General features: G+C 45.2%; 1 protein-coding gene across 3 annotated transcripts in view; it reads left to right on the top strand.

Moving 5' to 3' along the window:
- The window catches only part of LOC110490493 (tubby-related protein 3), a 40,366-nt gene extending 24,042 nt beyond the window's left edge, over window positions 1-16,324 (top strand). For all 3 annotated transcript variants that reach the window (XM_021563906.2, XM_021563905.2, XM_021563907.2), the window contains 9 exons: window positions 6,723-6,885; window positions 8,039-8,245; window positions 12,210-12,343; window positions 12,571-12,762; window positions 12,995-13,107; window positions 13,286-13,403; window positions 13,509-13,607; window positions 14,032-14,203; window positions 14,353-16,324. In XM_021563906.2, coding sequence (XP_021419581.1) covers window positions 6,723-6,885; window positions 8,039-8,245; window positions 12,210-12,343; window positions 12,571-12,762; window positions 12,995-13,107; window positions 13,286-13,403; window positions 13,509-13,607; window positions 14,032-14,203; window positions 14,353-14,486 — 1,332 coding nt within the window. In that variant the 3' untranslated portion in view covers window positions 14,487-16,324. The remainder of the gene's footprint in view (window positions 1-6,722; window positions 6,886-8,038; window positions 8,246-12,209; window positions 12,344-12,570; window positions 12,763-12,994; window positions 13,108-13,285; window positions 13,404-13,508; window positions 13,608-14,031; window positions 14,204-14,352) is intronic.
- The last annotated feature ends 533 nt before the right edge of the window (window positions 16,325-16,857 follow it).

The following is a 16,857-nucleotide window of genomic DNA, read 5'->3' as shown; positions in this document are numbered from 1 at the left end:
GCGTGCCAGAGCAAAGAGGGAAGACAAAGAAAAAAACTAGACAAAAGAGTTTCAAAGTTTAATCAGTTCCTGGGTCAGATGTGTGGCTCTTGATAACATTTTTAAATAGGATCTCATCGTGAAGCATTGTGGGGCTTTTGTTTCTTGTTTACATGGAATCTGTATCCTGTGTCCAAATTAACAGTCTGTTTCATTATGATAATCTATTCAGATGTTTTATTCATTTGTCTGCTATTTTTAGCCTTAGAAGAAAACGAAGAGGCAACCCAGTTCCCCTCTTAAAGGGATACTTTAGGATTTGATCTATTTCCCCAGAGTCAGATGAACTTGTGGATACCATTTGTATGTCTCTACGTGCAGTTTGATGGAAGTTGCTAACTAGCATTATCGCAATTGATAGCTAGTGTTAACACAATGATTGGAAGTCTATGGTAATTGCTAGCATGCTAGTAGATACCATAGACGTCCAGTCATTGGGATAACGCTAGTTAGCATTGGCTCGTGAAACTACCTCTGACTTCCTTCATACTGGATGCAGAGACATAAAAATGCTATTTATGAGTTCATCTGACTCTGGGGAAGTAAATAAAGGGCTTCATTGCCAAAAGCCCAAAGTGTCCCTTTAAAACAAAGCCCGTTTGAAATGTAAACCATCAGACTCCCAAGTTGAAACCATTAAGCTCCCAGAGGCCTTTCATCTGGTCTTATTTTAATTTTAATCAAAGACAAAGTTTGGGTATTTAATGAATATCATTTTTCAGGTGCACCTTGAGATTCAGGTGTCAAATAGAAGCAGGCCATGGTAGTGTGTGTGTGCACGAGCATGTGTGTGTGTATGTATGAGCGTGCGTGTCTGTGCTTTTGTGGGTGCGCCTGTGTTGCATGGGCCCTGAATGTGTGTGTTGCGTTAGCCCTGAGTAATAAAACCTTTCTGTAGTGGTGGTTAATCAGCCCAATGAGGCTTCAGAGAGACAAGGACCTCTCGTCTCTTTCCAGCCCAGTTCATCACTAAACACTGCTTGTTGTTTTGATGCTCCCCACTAATTGAGGCAGTTACGTAACCCATCGCCTACTTTGACCAGAGACCAGGACTGCAGGGCCAACTGATGAATGTCACCATAATTCATGGAAATGGACCATTTCTCTAGTGTGAAGCTTTTTTATATTCATAGAGACATTGTGCTGTGTATTGTTTAGCCAGAAATCTAAAGGGGACCAACCCTCGTCGCTGTTGTCCCTAGTTTCCCAGAGTGTTTGTGATGGCTGTGACAATGTCAGCTCTAATGATCCCACTGCCTTGTCACTGTCTCCAGTCTCTCTGTACCCGTACTGAACAGAGCCTCGGCCAGCATTTCCAACTCTAGGTTTACTAAGTAGTTTGAATTGTTTGCACTGTATTTTAAGCACTCTGTTACTTTGTCTCAGCATCTTTTACAACAGTCTAGGCTTACTTGTCCAGGACCCATGTAAAAGGTTTTTCTAAATTGATTTCAATGGATTTGTTGCTGAAGGTTCCTTCACTGAGTAGCTAACTCTCTTATGTCCCATTTCCTCTAGTGGTATTGCTAGGATACAAAGGTCCATTATTCTGTGACCTTTACTATGAGATAAATATAGCCTAGCCAACCTTACCTCACCTGTCCTGTTTCTATGCGAGTTGCTTATTCTGCCTTCCAATTTAGTCTCAAAGATACCGAAGGAAGAAAACATGACATTTTACTGTGGCTGAATGATTTGCCAGGTCGGGTCATGACGCTTGTATGTGTGTTGTTTACAAAGCCATCTGGGGTTCCATTTTGAGATTCACATTGAATGGCCATCATGTTCTGTCCTCTCCCTCAACAACAGTGGGAGTGGTGAAAGACAACAACAAAGAATGTGGAGTCTATCAAGGACACTCTGACACGGTTACCATAGGAACATGCATCTTGTTTGACACCCCTGAAACGGAAGCTTGCAAGCCACAATAATTCGTTTTTTTGTTAATTTGTTTTGTCGTAAGATAACTCTGAGAGAGAACCCTGTTTTTCAAAACAACACCACCACCACAAAGTGTCTGATAAGGACAGAGTCGTTACTGATTGTCTGGTTCTCCGCATTTTGAGTGATCTGGATAACGTCTAAGGCTGTCTGTATAAGGTTGAATATAGATGTCACGCCCTGGTCTTAGTATTTTGTGTTTTCTTTATTATTTTGGTCAGGCCAGGGTGTGACATGGGTTATTTTATGTGGTGTGTTTTGTCTTGGGGTTTTTGTAGGTCATGGGATTGTGGTTAGTGGGGTTGTCTAGAATAGTCTATGGCTGCCTGGAGTGGTTCTCAGTCAGAGGCAGGTGTTTATCGTTGTCTCTAATTGGGAACCATATTTAGGCAGCCATATTCTTTGAGTGTTTCGTGGGTGATTGTTCCTGTCTCTGTGTTTGTTTGCACCAGATAAGGCTGTTTAGGTTTTCACGGCACGTTTCTTGTTTTGTATTGTTCGTGTTTATCTTTGATTAAAAATGTATCGAAATAACCACGGTGCATTTTGGTCCGCCTCTCCTTCGACACAAGAAAACCGTAACAGAATCACCCACCACAACAGGACCAAGCGGCGTGGTGACAGGCAGCGGCAGCAGGAGCAGCGAAAAGAGAAATGGACATGGGAGGACGTTTTTGACAGCAAGGGTTGTTCCACTTGGGAGGAAATACTGGCTGGAAGAGATCGCCTCCCATGGGAACAGGTGGAGGCACTTAGGAGAGCAGAGGCAGTCGGAGAGAGGAGCCGGCGATACGAGGGAACACGGTTGGCAAGGAAGCCCGAGAGTCAGCCCCAAAAATTTCTTGGGGGGGGGGCACACAGGGAGTATGGCGAAGCCAGGTAGGAGACCTGCGCCAACTTCCTGTGCTTACCGGGGGGCTAGAGAGACCGGGCAGGCACCGTGTTATGCTGTGGATCGCACGGTGTCTCCAGTGCGGGTGCATAGCCCGGTGCGGTACATACCAGCTCCTCGTATCGGCCGGGCTAGAGTAAGCATCGAGCCAAGTGTCATGAAGCCGGCTCTACACATCTGGTCTCCAGTGCGTCTCCTTGGGCCGGCTTACATGGCACCAGCCTTGCGCACGGTGTCCCCGGTTCGCCTGCATAGCCCAGTGCGGGCTATTCCACCTCGCCGCACTGGCAGGGCGACCGGGAGCATTCAAACAGGTAAGGTTGGGCAGGCTCGGTGCTCAAGAGCTCCAGTGCGCCTGCACGGTCCGGTCTATCCAGTACCACCTCCACGCACCAGCCCTCCGGTGGCAGGTCCCGGCACCAGGCTTCCTGTGCGTGTCCTCGGCCCAGTACCACCAGTGCCAGCACCACGCATCAGGCCTACAGTGCGCCTCGCCTCTCCAGCGCTGCCGGAGTCTCCCGTCTGTTCAGCGCTGCCAGAGCCTTCCTCCTCTCCAGCGCTGTCGGAGTCTCCCGCCTGTTCAGCGCTGCCAGAGCTGCCAGTCTGCAAGGAGCAGCCAGAGCTGCCAGTCTGCAAGGAGCAGCCAGAGCTGCCAGTCAGCATGGAGCAGCCAGAGCCGCCAGTCAGCATGGAGCAGCCAGAGCCGCCAGTCAGCATGGAGCAGCCAGAGCCGCTAGTCAGCATGGAGCAGCCAGAGCCGCCAGTCAACATGGAGCAGCCAGAGCCGCCAGTCTGCCAGGATCCGCCAGTCAGCCAGGATCTTCCAGATCCGCCATTCAGCCAGGATCCGCCAGTCAGCCAGGATCTGCCGGAACCGCCAGTCAGCCAGGATCTGCCGGAACCGCCAGTCAGTCAGGATTTGCCAGAACCACCAGCCAGCCAGGATCTGCCAGAGCCATTAACCTGCCTGAGCTTCCTCTCAGTCCCGAGCTACCCCTCAGTCCCGAGCTGCCCCTCAGTCCCGAGCTGCCCCTCAGTCCCGAGCTTCCCCTCAGTCCAGTGGGGCCCTTGGTGAGGGTTACTAGGCCAACGCCGGCGGCGAGGGTCGCCAATCTAAGGACGCGATGCAGGCGGATTGAGACTTTGTTGGAGTGGGGTCCACGTCCCGCGCCAGAGCCGCCACCGTGGACAGACGCCCACTCGGACCCTCCCCTATGGGTTTAGGTGTGCGGCCGGGAGTCCGCACCTTGGGGGGGGGGGGGGGGGTTCTGTCACACTCTGGTCTTAGTATTTTGTGTTTTCTTTATTATTTTGGTCAGGCCAGGGTGTGACATGGGTTATTTTATGTGGTGTGTTTTGTCTTGGGGTTTTTGTAGGTCATGGGATTGTGGTTAGTGGGGTTGTCTAGAATAGTCTATGGCTGCATGGAGTGGTTCTCAATCAGAGGCAGGTGTTTATTGTTGTCTCTGATTGGGAACCATATTTAGGCAGCCATATTCTTTGAGTGTTTCGTGGGTGATTGTTCCCGTCTCTGTGTTTGTTTGCACCAGATAAGGCTGTTTAGGTTTTTACGGCACGGTTCTTGTTTTGTATTGTTCGTGTTTATCTTTGATTTAAAGATGTATCGAAATAACCACGCTGCATTTTGGTCCGCCTCTCCTCCGACACAAGAAGACCGTAACAATAGATGAGTGTCTGGCATGATGATGAGGAAGTCATCATAAAGTAATTCTTCTCCAGTCAGATGAACTCGTGGATACCAGTTTTATGTCTCTGCATCCAGTAGGAAGGAAGTTAGCGGTAGTTTCGCCAGCCAATGCTATCTAGTGTTTGAGCAATGACTGGAAGTACAGTACAGGAAGTACTGTCTGTCTATCTATCTGTCTATCTGTTTTAATGAGGGAAAGGGATGGTGTCCTCATTAGAGGTCGACCGAATATGCTTTTTCAATGCCGATACCGATTATTGGAGGACCAACAAAGCCGATACAGATTAATTGGCCGATTTAAAAAAAAATATATATATTTGTAATAATGACAATTAAAAACAATACTGAATGAACTCTTATTTTAACTTAATATAATAAATACATCAATAAAATCCATTTAGCCTCAAATAAATAATGAAACATGTTCAATTTGGTTTAAATAATGCAAAAACAAAGTGTTGGAGAAGAAAGTAAAAGTGCAATATGTGCCATGTAAAAAAGCTAACGTTTTAGTTCCTTGCTCAGAACATGAGAACATATAAAAGCTGGTGGTTCCTTTTAACATGAGTCTTCAATATTCCCAGGTAAGAAGTTTTAGGTTGTAGTTATTATAGGAATTATAGGACTATTTCTCTCTATACCATTTGTATTTCATTAACCTTTGACTATTGGATGTTCTTATAGGCACTTTAGTATTGCCAGTGTAACAGTATAGCTTCCGTCCCTCTCTTCGCTCCTCCCTGGGCTCGAACCAGGAACACATCGACAGCAGCCACCCTCGAAGCAGCGTTACCCATCGCTCCACAAAAGCCGTGGCCCTTGCAGAGCAAGGGGAACAACCACTCCAAGTCTCAGAGCGAGTGATGTTTGAAGCGCTATTAGCGCGCACCCCGCTAACTAGCTAGCCATTTCACATCGGTTACACCAGCCTAATCTGAGTTGATAGGCTTGAAGCAGAGCTGCTGCAAAACGCACTAAAATGCTGTTTGAATGAATGCTTACGAGCCTGCTGCTGCCTACCAGCGCTCAGTCAGACTGCTCTATCAAATCATAGACTTAGTTATAACATAATAACACACAGAAATACGAGCCTTAGGTCATTAATATGGTCGAATCCGGAAGCTATCATCGTGAAAACAATACGTTTTTTCTTTCAGTGAAATACGGAACAGTTCCGTATTTTATCTAACGGGTGGCATCCATTAGTCTAAATATTCCTGTTACATTGCACAACCTTCAATGTTATGTCCTAATTACCTAAAATTCTGGCAAATTGGGCGGCCCAAACTGTTGCATATACACTGACTCTGCGTGCAATGAACGCAAGAGAAGTGACACAATTTCACCTGGTTAATATTGCCTGCTAACCTGGATTTCTTTAAATATGCAGGTTTAAAAAGATATACTTCTGTGTATTGATTTTAAGAAAGGCATTGATGTTTATGGTTAGGTACACATTGGAGCAACGATATGCACCGCATCAATTATATGCAACGCAGGACACGCTACATAAACTAGTAATATCATCAACCATGTGTAGTTAACTAGTGATTATGATTGATTGATTGTTTTTTATAAGATAAGTTTCATGCTAGCTAGCAACTTACCTTGGCTTCCATTGCATTCGCGTAACAGGCAGGCTCCTCGTGGAGTGCAATGTAATCAGGTGGTTAGAGCGTTAGACTAGTTAACTGTAAGGTTGCAAGATTGAGTCCCCGAGCTGACAAGGTAAAAATCTGTCGTTCTGCCCCTGAACGAGGCAGTTAACCCACCGTTCCTAGGCCGTCATTGAAAATAAGAATGTGTTCTTAACTGACTTGCCTAGTTAAATAAAGATTAAATAAAGGTGTAAAAAAATGTTTTTTGTTGTCCAAAACGCTGTCCAAAAATACAGATTTCCGATTGTTATGAAAGCTTGAAATCAGCCCTAATGAATTGGCCTTTCCGATTAATCGGTTGACCTCTACTCCTCATGGACTGTGGGGAAGAGAGGCCAGGTATACCTGGACAGATACAGGTAGGGTCCAGAGAGAGAGGATCACTAGAGCCTTTTCACCAGCTGTCAGTCTTGGGCAGGTAGGGACATACAGACAATATTTGCATGGTAAACTCTCACTGTCGTAATTCCCCTCCCGTCCACAGAGGGCGCTGTTGGAGCAGAAGCAGCGGCGGAAGCGGCAGGAGCCTCTGATGGTGCAGCCCAACCCAGAGGCCCGGCCCAGGCGCTCCAGGCCTCGGCGCAGTGAGGAGCAGGCCCCGCTGGTGGAGTCACGCCTCAGCATCACCAGCGATGTCATCATGGATGGTGAGCCTTGGTTTTTGGGGTTAGCTACTGTACTAGCTTCTTCACTGTACGTGCTTCTTCACCTGCATTGCTTGCTGTTTGGGGTTTTAGGCTGGGTTTCTGTACAGCACTTTGAGATATCAGCTGATGTACGAAGGGCTATATAAAATAAATTTGATTGATTGATTGATTTGATTACTAGCTAGTTTTTCCGGGGTCAGCTCTCACCATCGGGATAAAGTAATGGGTCTGAGGAAGCAGGATCAGTGCTGAGCGATTGAACCCCAGTCTACAGTCAAGAGATAGACAGTTGTTGGTGTTGGCTGTGAAGAAGAATACTTTAATGATCAATTTGCTTTCCAGTCCAGAGTGAGGACAGTATATCAGGTGAGGACAGTGAGAGGGAATGGTGGGAGAAGGTGGGGCCAGGCCCCATGTTGCCCAGGAAAGCAGGAAGAGGGGCCAGTCATGGAGCTCACTCTGAAGGAGCAGAGTGGCTTTCCAGATCGAGGTAGAGGAGACCAGTCAGGAATTACAAGACTAGAGAAAAGGTGCTTATATAGAATAGGATCATAAACATTGGTGCATCCCACTTCTGATACCAATCACCTGTACATTGGCATGCAATATATTATAGTCTCTCACGTACTGGGATACAATACAATGTTCCTACAAACAATCAGGAAGCTAATATGATGACGTGTGTGTGTGTGGTGCGTGTGTGTGTGTGTGTCTAATAACGCCTCCCTCAGTCTTGGGACATGTGGAGAAGCGACTGTTCAAGGTAGTGGAGGAGATACCCAGGAAGATGTTCTCTGATGCCCAAAGGGGCCTTCAGATGGGGAGGAGAGAGTCACATTCAGAGAGGCAGAGCAGCGTTCAGACTCTCAGGCAAGAAAAAAAGGGTCACCTGCTCAGTGCAGCATATCACTCCATGGCACAAGGCTAAGCTTTGACATGAACATAGAGGAGAGGTATTACAGAGAAACGCAGCTGCAAGCAGACGGCTAAGTAATAAGGAGTAGGTACAAATCAAATCACCTCAGGGAAGCACAGACAGGAATACAGAACAGCTCTTGGAGAAGTAAACAGCTGGGTGCTCAAACACACAGACTAGCAGGACAAAGTCATTAACATAATTCAAAAACGTCTGTGAATGCACCCCACCCTGCAGGTATCGACGGCCCTGCTGCCTTCATGGGCTCTGAGGCCCCAGACCTGGGTGCCAAGATCCAGATTCTGTCGGTGAGCAAGTCCCAGCCCCTGTCCCTGTCCCAGCCGCTGCCCCAGTCTCCCCCCGCAGAGGAGCCAGACCGGGACGGAGACACGGAGACTCTGCTGGAGCCCAAGACGGACATCCACGAGCTGCTGCAGAAACGAGGTGAGCCGGGGGGGGGGGGGAGCTTGAGAAGGGAGTCAGGACAGGGAGTCAGGACAGCCAGTTTGGACAGAAGGTTGGAGTGTTAAAGTACAGTGTTATAAAGAGTTCTGTCAGTAGGTAAGGCTGGGGGGGGTTCCTGAACACCTTACCTGACTAAGAAATACTCCGGGACCTAGTAATGGTCAGACCATGTGACCAGGAAATACACCGGAGTAGTGCTATAGACAGAAGACCTAGGAGAGTGTGTACACATGCAAGTCAGTCATTTATATCTTCATCGTCATCTACCCTGACGCCTCAGCACACGAATACCAAGCAGCTTCAGAGATCACATCCCGTCTGCTGCTCTGGCAGGCCTCACGGCTACACCGATAGGGCACTCAATATAAGTGTCTCTTTCACACCTCTGGGCTGGTAGAGGCTCTTTGTAGTGACAGTTTCAAGAACTATGAAGTTCAGGGACAGTTTCAAGAACTATGAAGGTTGTGGTTTATTGTTCTTTCAGTTACCCTCATTAAAAGCCATTGCGCATTGATAAAACCTTTTCCCTGCTCTGGGATACTTTCTCCTCCCAGGGCTGTGGTGCTGCAGTGTGCAGTTAGAGAGATGGCGGAGGGCAATGTTGATTGTGACACAGTGAGAATTTGATCATTTTATCATGTGTAAAGGGCAAGAGTAGCATCCACCTACCACAGTACCTATTTATGCCACCTCACCTCCCCTCCTTCTGGCTGGTCCACGAAGAGTGTTGAAGTCTCTTTCATTTCCTGAGACTTAATTCAATATCCTTCTGTACTGTTACTGTGCTAAATGACAAACTAAATTAAGATAGCCAGGTCTATATCTGGGAGCGAGATGTATTACCTAGTTAAACCTGAGACCCAGATTAAGGGCAGTGTATTACTGCATTAGCCTCAGTTTTTAAGGATCTTCTCCTGGACAGCAACAAGAGGGCAGGTAACACTCCCCTCTCAATAATGCAAACGTTCATCATGAATGAATGTCTGGTCTGCTTAGTGCTACTGAGATCCAGCCTGTCCTCAGGTGCCTTTAGATAGTATCTGTCTGCCCATGCTTTTTTATTTCCCAGTGGAAATGAATTGAAATGGAAACGGCAAAGGATTAGTAATAGCCTACTGCCTCCATTTGGATTTGACTTGGGGACGCTATTCAATCAAAACTGGTCAGTGAGTTCCCAAGTTCTTCATGTGCTGTGAGACAGAGAAAGCCGTTGAAATGATCACGTTGCAAGTTTTGGTTTTGCAACCTGAGCGTTGACATTTCCATTTCCAAACTTTGTGTGCTGTTTTAATTGATGCCTTTGAGTCACTATTAGAATGTAGCTGACATTTGCGGTCTGTATTTCATGTTTGGCAGTACGCTGACATTTAGACATCTCTGGGGCTAGATGGAGTGAACACCACTGTGTACATATTGTTTCTAGCCACGTTGGCCAATACATATGTGTCTGTCTGCAGAGGCGTGGGACATCTCTCTCAGCCCCTCCCCCTCTCTGACCCCACCAACGCCATGGTGGTCCAGTTGGTTGGTGCAGTGGAGGAGGGCCCAGAGGAGGGGCTGGAGGAGGGGCCAGAGAGCCCACTATCTGCCAGGGAGAAACTACTCCAGTAGTAGGAGAGAGCAGCCTGCCGTTCCCATGGTGACAGGGCTGAAGTGAAGGTTGCTGGGTTTCTGTCTCTCTCCCTCCCTCCTTTCCACTCTCTGTTGCACTAACTCTATGGAGCAGAGGTGAAACTGAGGGAGGATACAACAACAGTGAATTCTATAGTTACTGATAATAACCTAGTCTTTGGATGTAAAGTGCTAGGTATTATACTCTGGCCTCAAGCCACACCGAAGAAAAACATTTCATATTTCTTGTATCATCAACAATGGAACACATTGAGAGCGGACATTTTTCCCCTTCTCACTTTGAATTATGCTTTTACACCTTAAAAAATGCTTTCTCATTAAAATATTCCACAGCATCAGCCAGAGTCACTGCTGGTAAATCCAATTAGCAGCATTACTGACACCTGTCCAGAGCAGCTCCCACAGAGGCCTGTCTGACCACACCGTGTTGTGTCTGTCTGGCTGGTATCTCTCAATAGGATTTCTGCTTTCCCTCGTGCCTAACTAACCCCTTTACATTGGACAATCAGGGCCGGTTTCGCGGACACAGATTACTCCTGGACTGAAAAGCATGCTTAACGTGCATTTAGTACAAGACTAGGCTTAATCTGGGTCCAGGAAACCAGCTCTCAGTGATGGATAAAACACACTGAAGATGGACAATCTATTGTCTTGTATATCAACAGTATACTTTCCAATGTGGAAATGTATAGGGCTCTGAAGTGGACTAACAGTGGTGTCTGGGGATAATGAAGGCTGCTGGGATGGCTAGAGTAATTCTTCTCCAGTCAGATGAACTCGTGGATACCAGTTTTATGTCTCTGCATCCAGTAGGAAGGAAGTTAGCGGTAGTTTCGCCAGCCAATGCTATCTAGTGTTTGAGCAATGACTGGAAGTACAGTACAGGAAGTACAGTCTATCTGTTTTAATGAGGGAAAGGGATGGTGTCCTCATTAGAGGTCGACCGATTATGATTTTTCAATGCCGACACCGATTATTGGAGGACCAAAAAAGCCGATACAGATTAATCGTCCGATATAAAAATGTATTTGTAATAATGACAATTACAACAATATTGAATGAACACTTATTTTAACTTAATATAAAAACATCAAAATAAATTTAGCCTCAAGTAAATAATGAAACATGTTCAATTTGGTTTAAATAATGCAAAAACAAAGTGTTGGAGAAGAAAGTAAAAGTGCAATATGTGCCATGTAAGAAAGCTAACGTTTCAGTTCCTTGCTCAGAACATGAGAACATATGAAAGCTGGTGGTTCCTTTTAACATGAGTCTTCAATATTCCCAGGTAAGAAGTTTTAGGTTGTAGTTATTATAGGAATTATAGGACTATTTCTCTCTATACCATTTGTATTTCATTAACCTTTGACTATTGGATGTTCTTATAGGCACTTTAGTATTGCCAGTGTAACAGTATAGCTTCCGTCCCTCTCCTCGCTCCTCCCTGGGCTCGAACCAGGAACACAACGACAACAGCCACCATCGAAGCAGCGTTACCCATGTAGAGCAAGGGGAACGACTACTAGAAGGCTCAGAGCGAGTGACGTTTCAAACGCTATCAGCGTGCGCTAACTAGCTAGCCATTTCACTTCGGTTACACCAGCCTCATCTCGGGAGTTGATAGGCTTGAAGTCATAAACAGCGCAATGCTTGACGCACAACGAAGAGCTGCTGGCAAAACGCACGAAAGTGCTGTTTGAATGAATGTTTATGTGCCTGCTTCTGCCTACCACCGCTCAGTCAGATACTTAGATACTTGTATGCTTGTATGCTCAGTCAGATTATATGCAACGCAGGACACGCTAGATAATATCTAGTAATATCATCAACCATGTGTAGTTAACTAGTGATTATGATTGTTTTTTATAAGTTTAATGCTAGCTAGCAACTTACCTTGGCTTACTGCATTCGCGTAACAGGCACTCCTTGTGGAGTGCAACGAGAGAGAGGCAGGTCGTTATTGCGTTGGACTAGTTAACTGTAAGGATGCAAGATTGGATCCCCCGAGCTGACAATGTGAAAATCTGTCGTTCTGCCCCGGAACGAGGCAGTTAACCCACCGTTCCTAGGCCATCATTGAAAATAAGAATGTGTTCTTAACTAACTTGCCTAGTTAAATAAAGGTATAAAAAAAATAATAATAATTGGCAAATCGGTGTCCCAAAATTTCCGAGTGTTATGAAAACTTGAAATCGGCCATAATTAATCGGCTATTCCAATTTAATCGGTCAACCTCTACTCCTGATCCCAACCAATGGAGTGTAAGCTGTAGGCCACATCTCCCATAGTGCACTCTTTCTCCCTTGACAAGGTCTATCAGGCAGTATGAACTACGAAGAGGCCAGTGAGGATGAGGAACACGGTGACGAAGACCGGACACGCTCGTTGTCCCCCAACCCAGAGTCAACCCGGCCTGCGTCTGCCTCCAGCACAAAGTCCAACACAGTGAGTCCAACCGTACAATTGTCTCTGTCCTGTCATATCATTAGGAGCATACACATAGCTGTGTGGCTATGGCTTGTGGCAAATCAACTTGTCACTTGAAGACACTGAAACAACAAGATGGCAGATGAATGTTGTCCTCCCTACTCCTGTACCGTATCTCCTTTATAACAGCGATTGGCCGGTATGTTTTGTGATGTAGCAGTGTGTGTTTTTTTTCCCCCTCACAGGAGTACGTGGCACCGGGGTCGCCCACGGCGGAGAGCGCCCTGATCGAAGTGGACAACCTGGAGGAGTTTGTGGTGCGTCCCGCACCCCGCGGCGTCACCGTCAAGTGCCGCATATCCCGGGACAAGAAGGGAATGGACCGCGGCCTGTACCCCACCTACTTTATGCACATGGAGAGAGAGGACGGCAGGAAGGTACATTGACCTCACATCCTGTCATAGTGGATTAACATGGAGACAAGACCTAGATGGGTTTATTTTACCATCTTATCTCACAGGCCTGTTTAATTTTATTTTCCTCAATAGCTACATTTGAAATGGTGTGAGAATATAAAGTAAAAGTAACACCTGTTTTGATTGCGGTGATTAAAATGATGGTTTGTGAGTTTCCCTCTCACCCTGAGTTTACTCTCTTTACTTCACCCAGCTGTTTCTTCTGGCTGGGAGGAAAAGAAAAAAGAGCAAGACGTCCAACTACCTGATCTCAGTGGACGCCACGGACCTGTCACGCGAGGGAGAGAGCTTCATGGGGAAACTGAGGTAGGACCATATCTCACTCGTCTCACAACTCTAAATATAATTCAAAATCTTTGCTGATGAACAATTTCCATATTGTTTTGAGCCCTCGGCTGCATCTGATAACCTGGGTGTGAAGTGGGATTGTGAGTGCTGGAGGGACATTGTAGACTCTAATGTGATTGGTCTGGTCATCCTGCAGGTCTAATCTGATGGGGACCAAGTTCACAGTGTATGACCAAGGCACCAACCCCTGTAAGAACCCTGGAGCTCTGCTGGAGGAGAGCAACACACGACAGGAACTCGCAGCCATCTGCTATGTGAGTGTACACGCACACGCACACACACACGCACACAAATATAATTGAACCTGTAAGGTTGTGTGACATTCTGTGACGTTCTGATCTCCTGTGTTCTCTCTGCAGGAGACCAACGTTCTGGGGTTCAAAGGCCCCCGCAAGATGACCGTCATCATCCCAGGCATGAACATGAACTTTGAGAGGGTTCCCGTCCGTCCAAACAGTGTATGTATCAGCCCCATGGGACTGTACAACTCCAATCACTTCTTCTAACATTTGTAGTCACTGTACTTGTTATGCACAGTAAGGCAGAGGGGCATGTCAGAGGGCATGATTGATTTAAGACTCTGGGATTCTTACATCTTGAAATAGAAAATAATTTAGCACAATCTGAATAATGGAGTGAGTATTGAAGTCAACATCATGTAATGGAAACTGAGGCTAACCCACTAAGGGCTGTGAGATGTGGTCACTGGGGAGTGATGTCAGATTAGATGGTTTGGATGTCTGGGTCGTATTCATTAGGGCACGCAACAGAAAACTAAATAGAGCGTTCTTATTGGGTAAGTCAAGGTTGTCACTCCCTGTTTGTCATATTTCTTCTGTTTAGTGCCTAATGAATACAACCTTGTTGTCTGTGTGTTTCCAGGAGCAGGACAGCCTTCTAAGTAAGTGGCAGAACCACTCAGTGGAGAACCTGATCGAGCTGCACAACAAGGCCCCTGTGTGGAATGACGACACCCAGTCCTACGTGCTCAATTTCCACGGCCGCGTTACACAGGCCTCCGTCAAGAACTTTCAGATCGTCCATGACAACGATCGTGAGTCGATCCATCAGTGCTTCTCTCGGCTCTTTCTCTCCTCTCTTTCTCTCTCGCTCTTTTTCACTCTCTATTTCTCACTCCCTCTCCTTGGGTAGAATGGAATAATGATTTCACATTATTGAGTCGTCTCTTCTCTCTTCCCTCAGCGGACTACATCGTAATGCAGTTTGGCAGAGTGGCCGAGGACGTATTCACCTTAGACTACAACTACCCCATGTGTGCCCTGCAGGCCTTCGCCATTGGCCTGTCCAGTTTCGACAGCAAACTGGCCTGCGAGTGACCAACCTCATCACGACTCCTAACTCGCCATTCCCTCCATGGCCTTTTCAACCTACTCCCTCCCCTCCAGGACAACGCCAACTCCACAACACCGCCCCTCCCCGTCACAGGATTCAGCGCCTTCCTTGTACAGTCAGCAGTCAGTTCGCCAGTAGTCTGCCACTATGGAAATAATCATGAACTATGACCTCTCACCCCTACGTGGTACATCCAATCATGGCACCCGAATCATGCTGACTTGGAGAGCAGATGAAGAGAGTGGGTGTGTGTGAGAGAGAGGACAAAAGCAAGTCGATTTGGGTGGAGGATATAGGATTTTCCTTATTGGCAGAAAAATGAAATTACCGTCCACAAAGGGAAACTTGTCAAATCATCAAGGCGCCTTTGTTTTTATTTGTATTTATCTGTAGTTCTGTGTCAATGAGTTTGCATTGCTGTTTGTTGCTTTAGCTGTTGTATATTGGTGATTTGATGTGTATTGAAATTGATTGAAAGGGAAAAAGGACACCAAGCATCATAGACCAAACACTCCCTGTTAGGGACAGGACTTCTAACACAGACTAGACCAGGTCATAGGAGATGGTGTCTTTGATTTATATCAGATTTGAATATTTTATAGGCCTCAACACATGTCTGATGAACTTGACTTTTTAGCAGATGCTTTTAAAGTTGCCTTTAATGTTGATTCCAAGTGTCATTTTACTCCATTTTACATTCTGTTGCCTTCCACAATCACTGTCGTGCGATTCTTTTTTTGCAGCATCAAGATGTTCAATAACTCTAACGTTAAACTATTTCAACCCTTTTTTAATTTTCTTCCTCTTGAAGATACATTTCTCATGATCACATTTATTTGCCTGCATATCCATCCAATGTGTCCTCATCTGTTTTCTTGTTTTAAAAACACACGTCAGTAAAAGTATCTCAGTAGCATTCTGAGGAGTTTGGAAGGGAACATTTCTTACTGCAATCCCTTTGTACATGTCATTTTGTGATGTCTTAGCCCCATGTCAAGTTAAAACCTCACGGGAACGTCAATAGAGTTGCCCAGCAAGCACGATTAAAGGATTTTATTATAGTTTTATGTAAGATATGTCTTAATGTTTGGACATACTGCTCATTTTCAAATATCATAAAATGTCAGCCTAAATGTCATTTCAATGTGTGGAATATAAAAGAGTTAGCCTGGAATCCAAACAATAGAGGAATATTCCGTTTGGATTCCAAGTGACAACGGTCACCCTGTACTCAGTCTACATTATATGCCAAACGTATCTACCCATTTAAAATGATACCAGATTGAATAATAACACATTTTATATGTACTGTAACTGTTCAGCAGACTACACTTGTACTGTACCATGAAGTCATTGAGAACCCACTGGGCGAAATCTGGTTGAATCCATGTTGTTTCCACGTAATTTCAACCCCAACATTTGAGGTGATGACTTTGAATCAACGTGGAACACTGACTGGATTTGCAAAAAATAATTGCGTCTTTTTTTTTTAACCCAACGTTTAAATCCAATGACTGGGTCAAATGTTTGTTTGATTTCACAATGATCTGTGCCCAGTGGGAAATTACTTTTGGGGTGACATTTAAGGTCCAAAATAGTTCAAATCTGTGCAAAAATAAATATAAAGATGAGCATAACAAGTTATTTAAGTAGTTTTAAGTACACTGAAAAATGCATAAATAGTGGCCTTTTACAACGCTCGTTGCCGAAGAAAAGTTTCAAATTACATCACAATGCCAGATTATTACTTTTACAGTATTTTTTGCACCATGAAAAAGTCACCCTTGATTATAGTTTCAGCTGGATGGATATGCTATAGAGATGATTCTGTCCAGTTCTGTGATTCTTGTTCTTGGAGGATTAGGAACATTCCTGGGTAACCTGCAGGATGCATTTGATTCCTGTCCAAACAAGACTAACACTGATTATGTGTGACAGTGTCTGGAAACAAAGTTAATTCACAAGATGTACTGTTAGAAAGAGGGAAAGGGTTTGTTTGTACAAAATATATAAAAGAGAAATATAACGTTTTACTACAAGATACTTATGGGGAATTGTATTCCATTCATAATTGAACTTTCTGACATTTTTGGGGGGGATTGAATTTCAGAAATATGACTGTAAATAGAATAAATGAAGATATTGTAAAGTGCACAAGACTCTCCCTGTAAGCTTAAGTAATTCATGTATTCCGTAAAATACATTTATTTGCACATACAGTGCTGTGAAAAATGATTTGCCCCCTTTCTGATTTTCTCTACTTTTGCATATTTTTGATACTAAATGTTATCAGATCTTCAACCAAAACCTAATATAAGATAAAGGGAACCTGAGTGAACAAATAACACAATTACA

The sequence above is a fragment of the Oncorhynchus mykiss genome, chromosome 15 (assembly GCF_013265735.2).
Source record: "Oncorhynchus mykiss isolate Arlee chromosome 15, USDA_OmykA_1.1, whole genome shotgun sequence".
Taxonomy (NCBI): Eukaryota; Metazoa; Chordata; class Actinopteri; order Salmoniformes; family Salmonidae; genus Oncorhynchus; species Oncorhynchus mykiss.
This window is presented reverse-complemented; position numbering and strand designations above follow the sequence as displayed.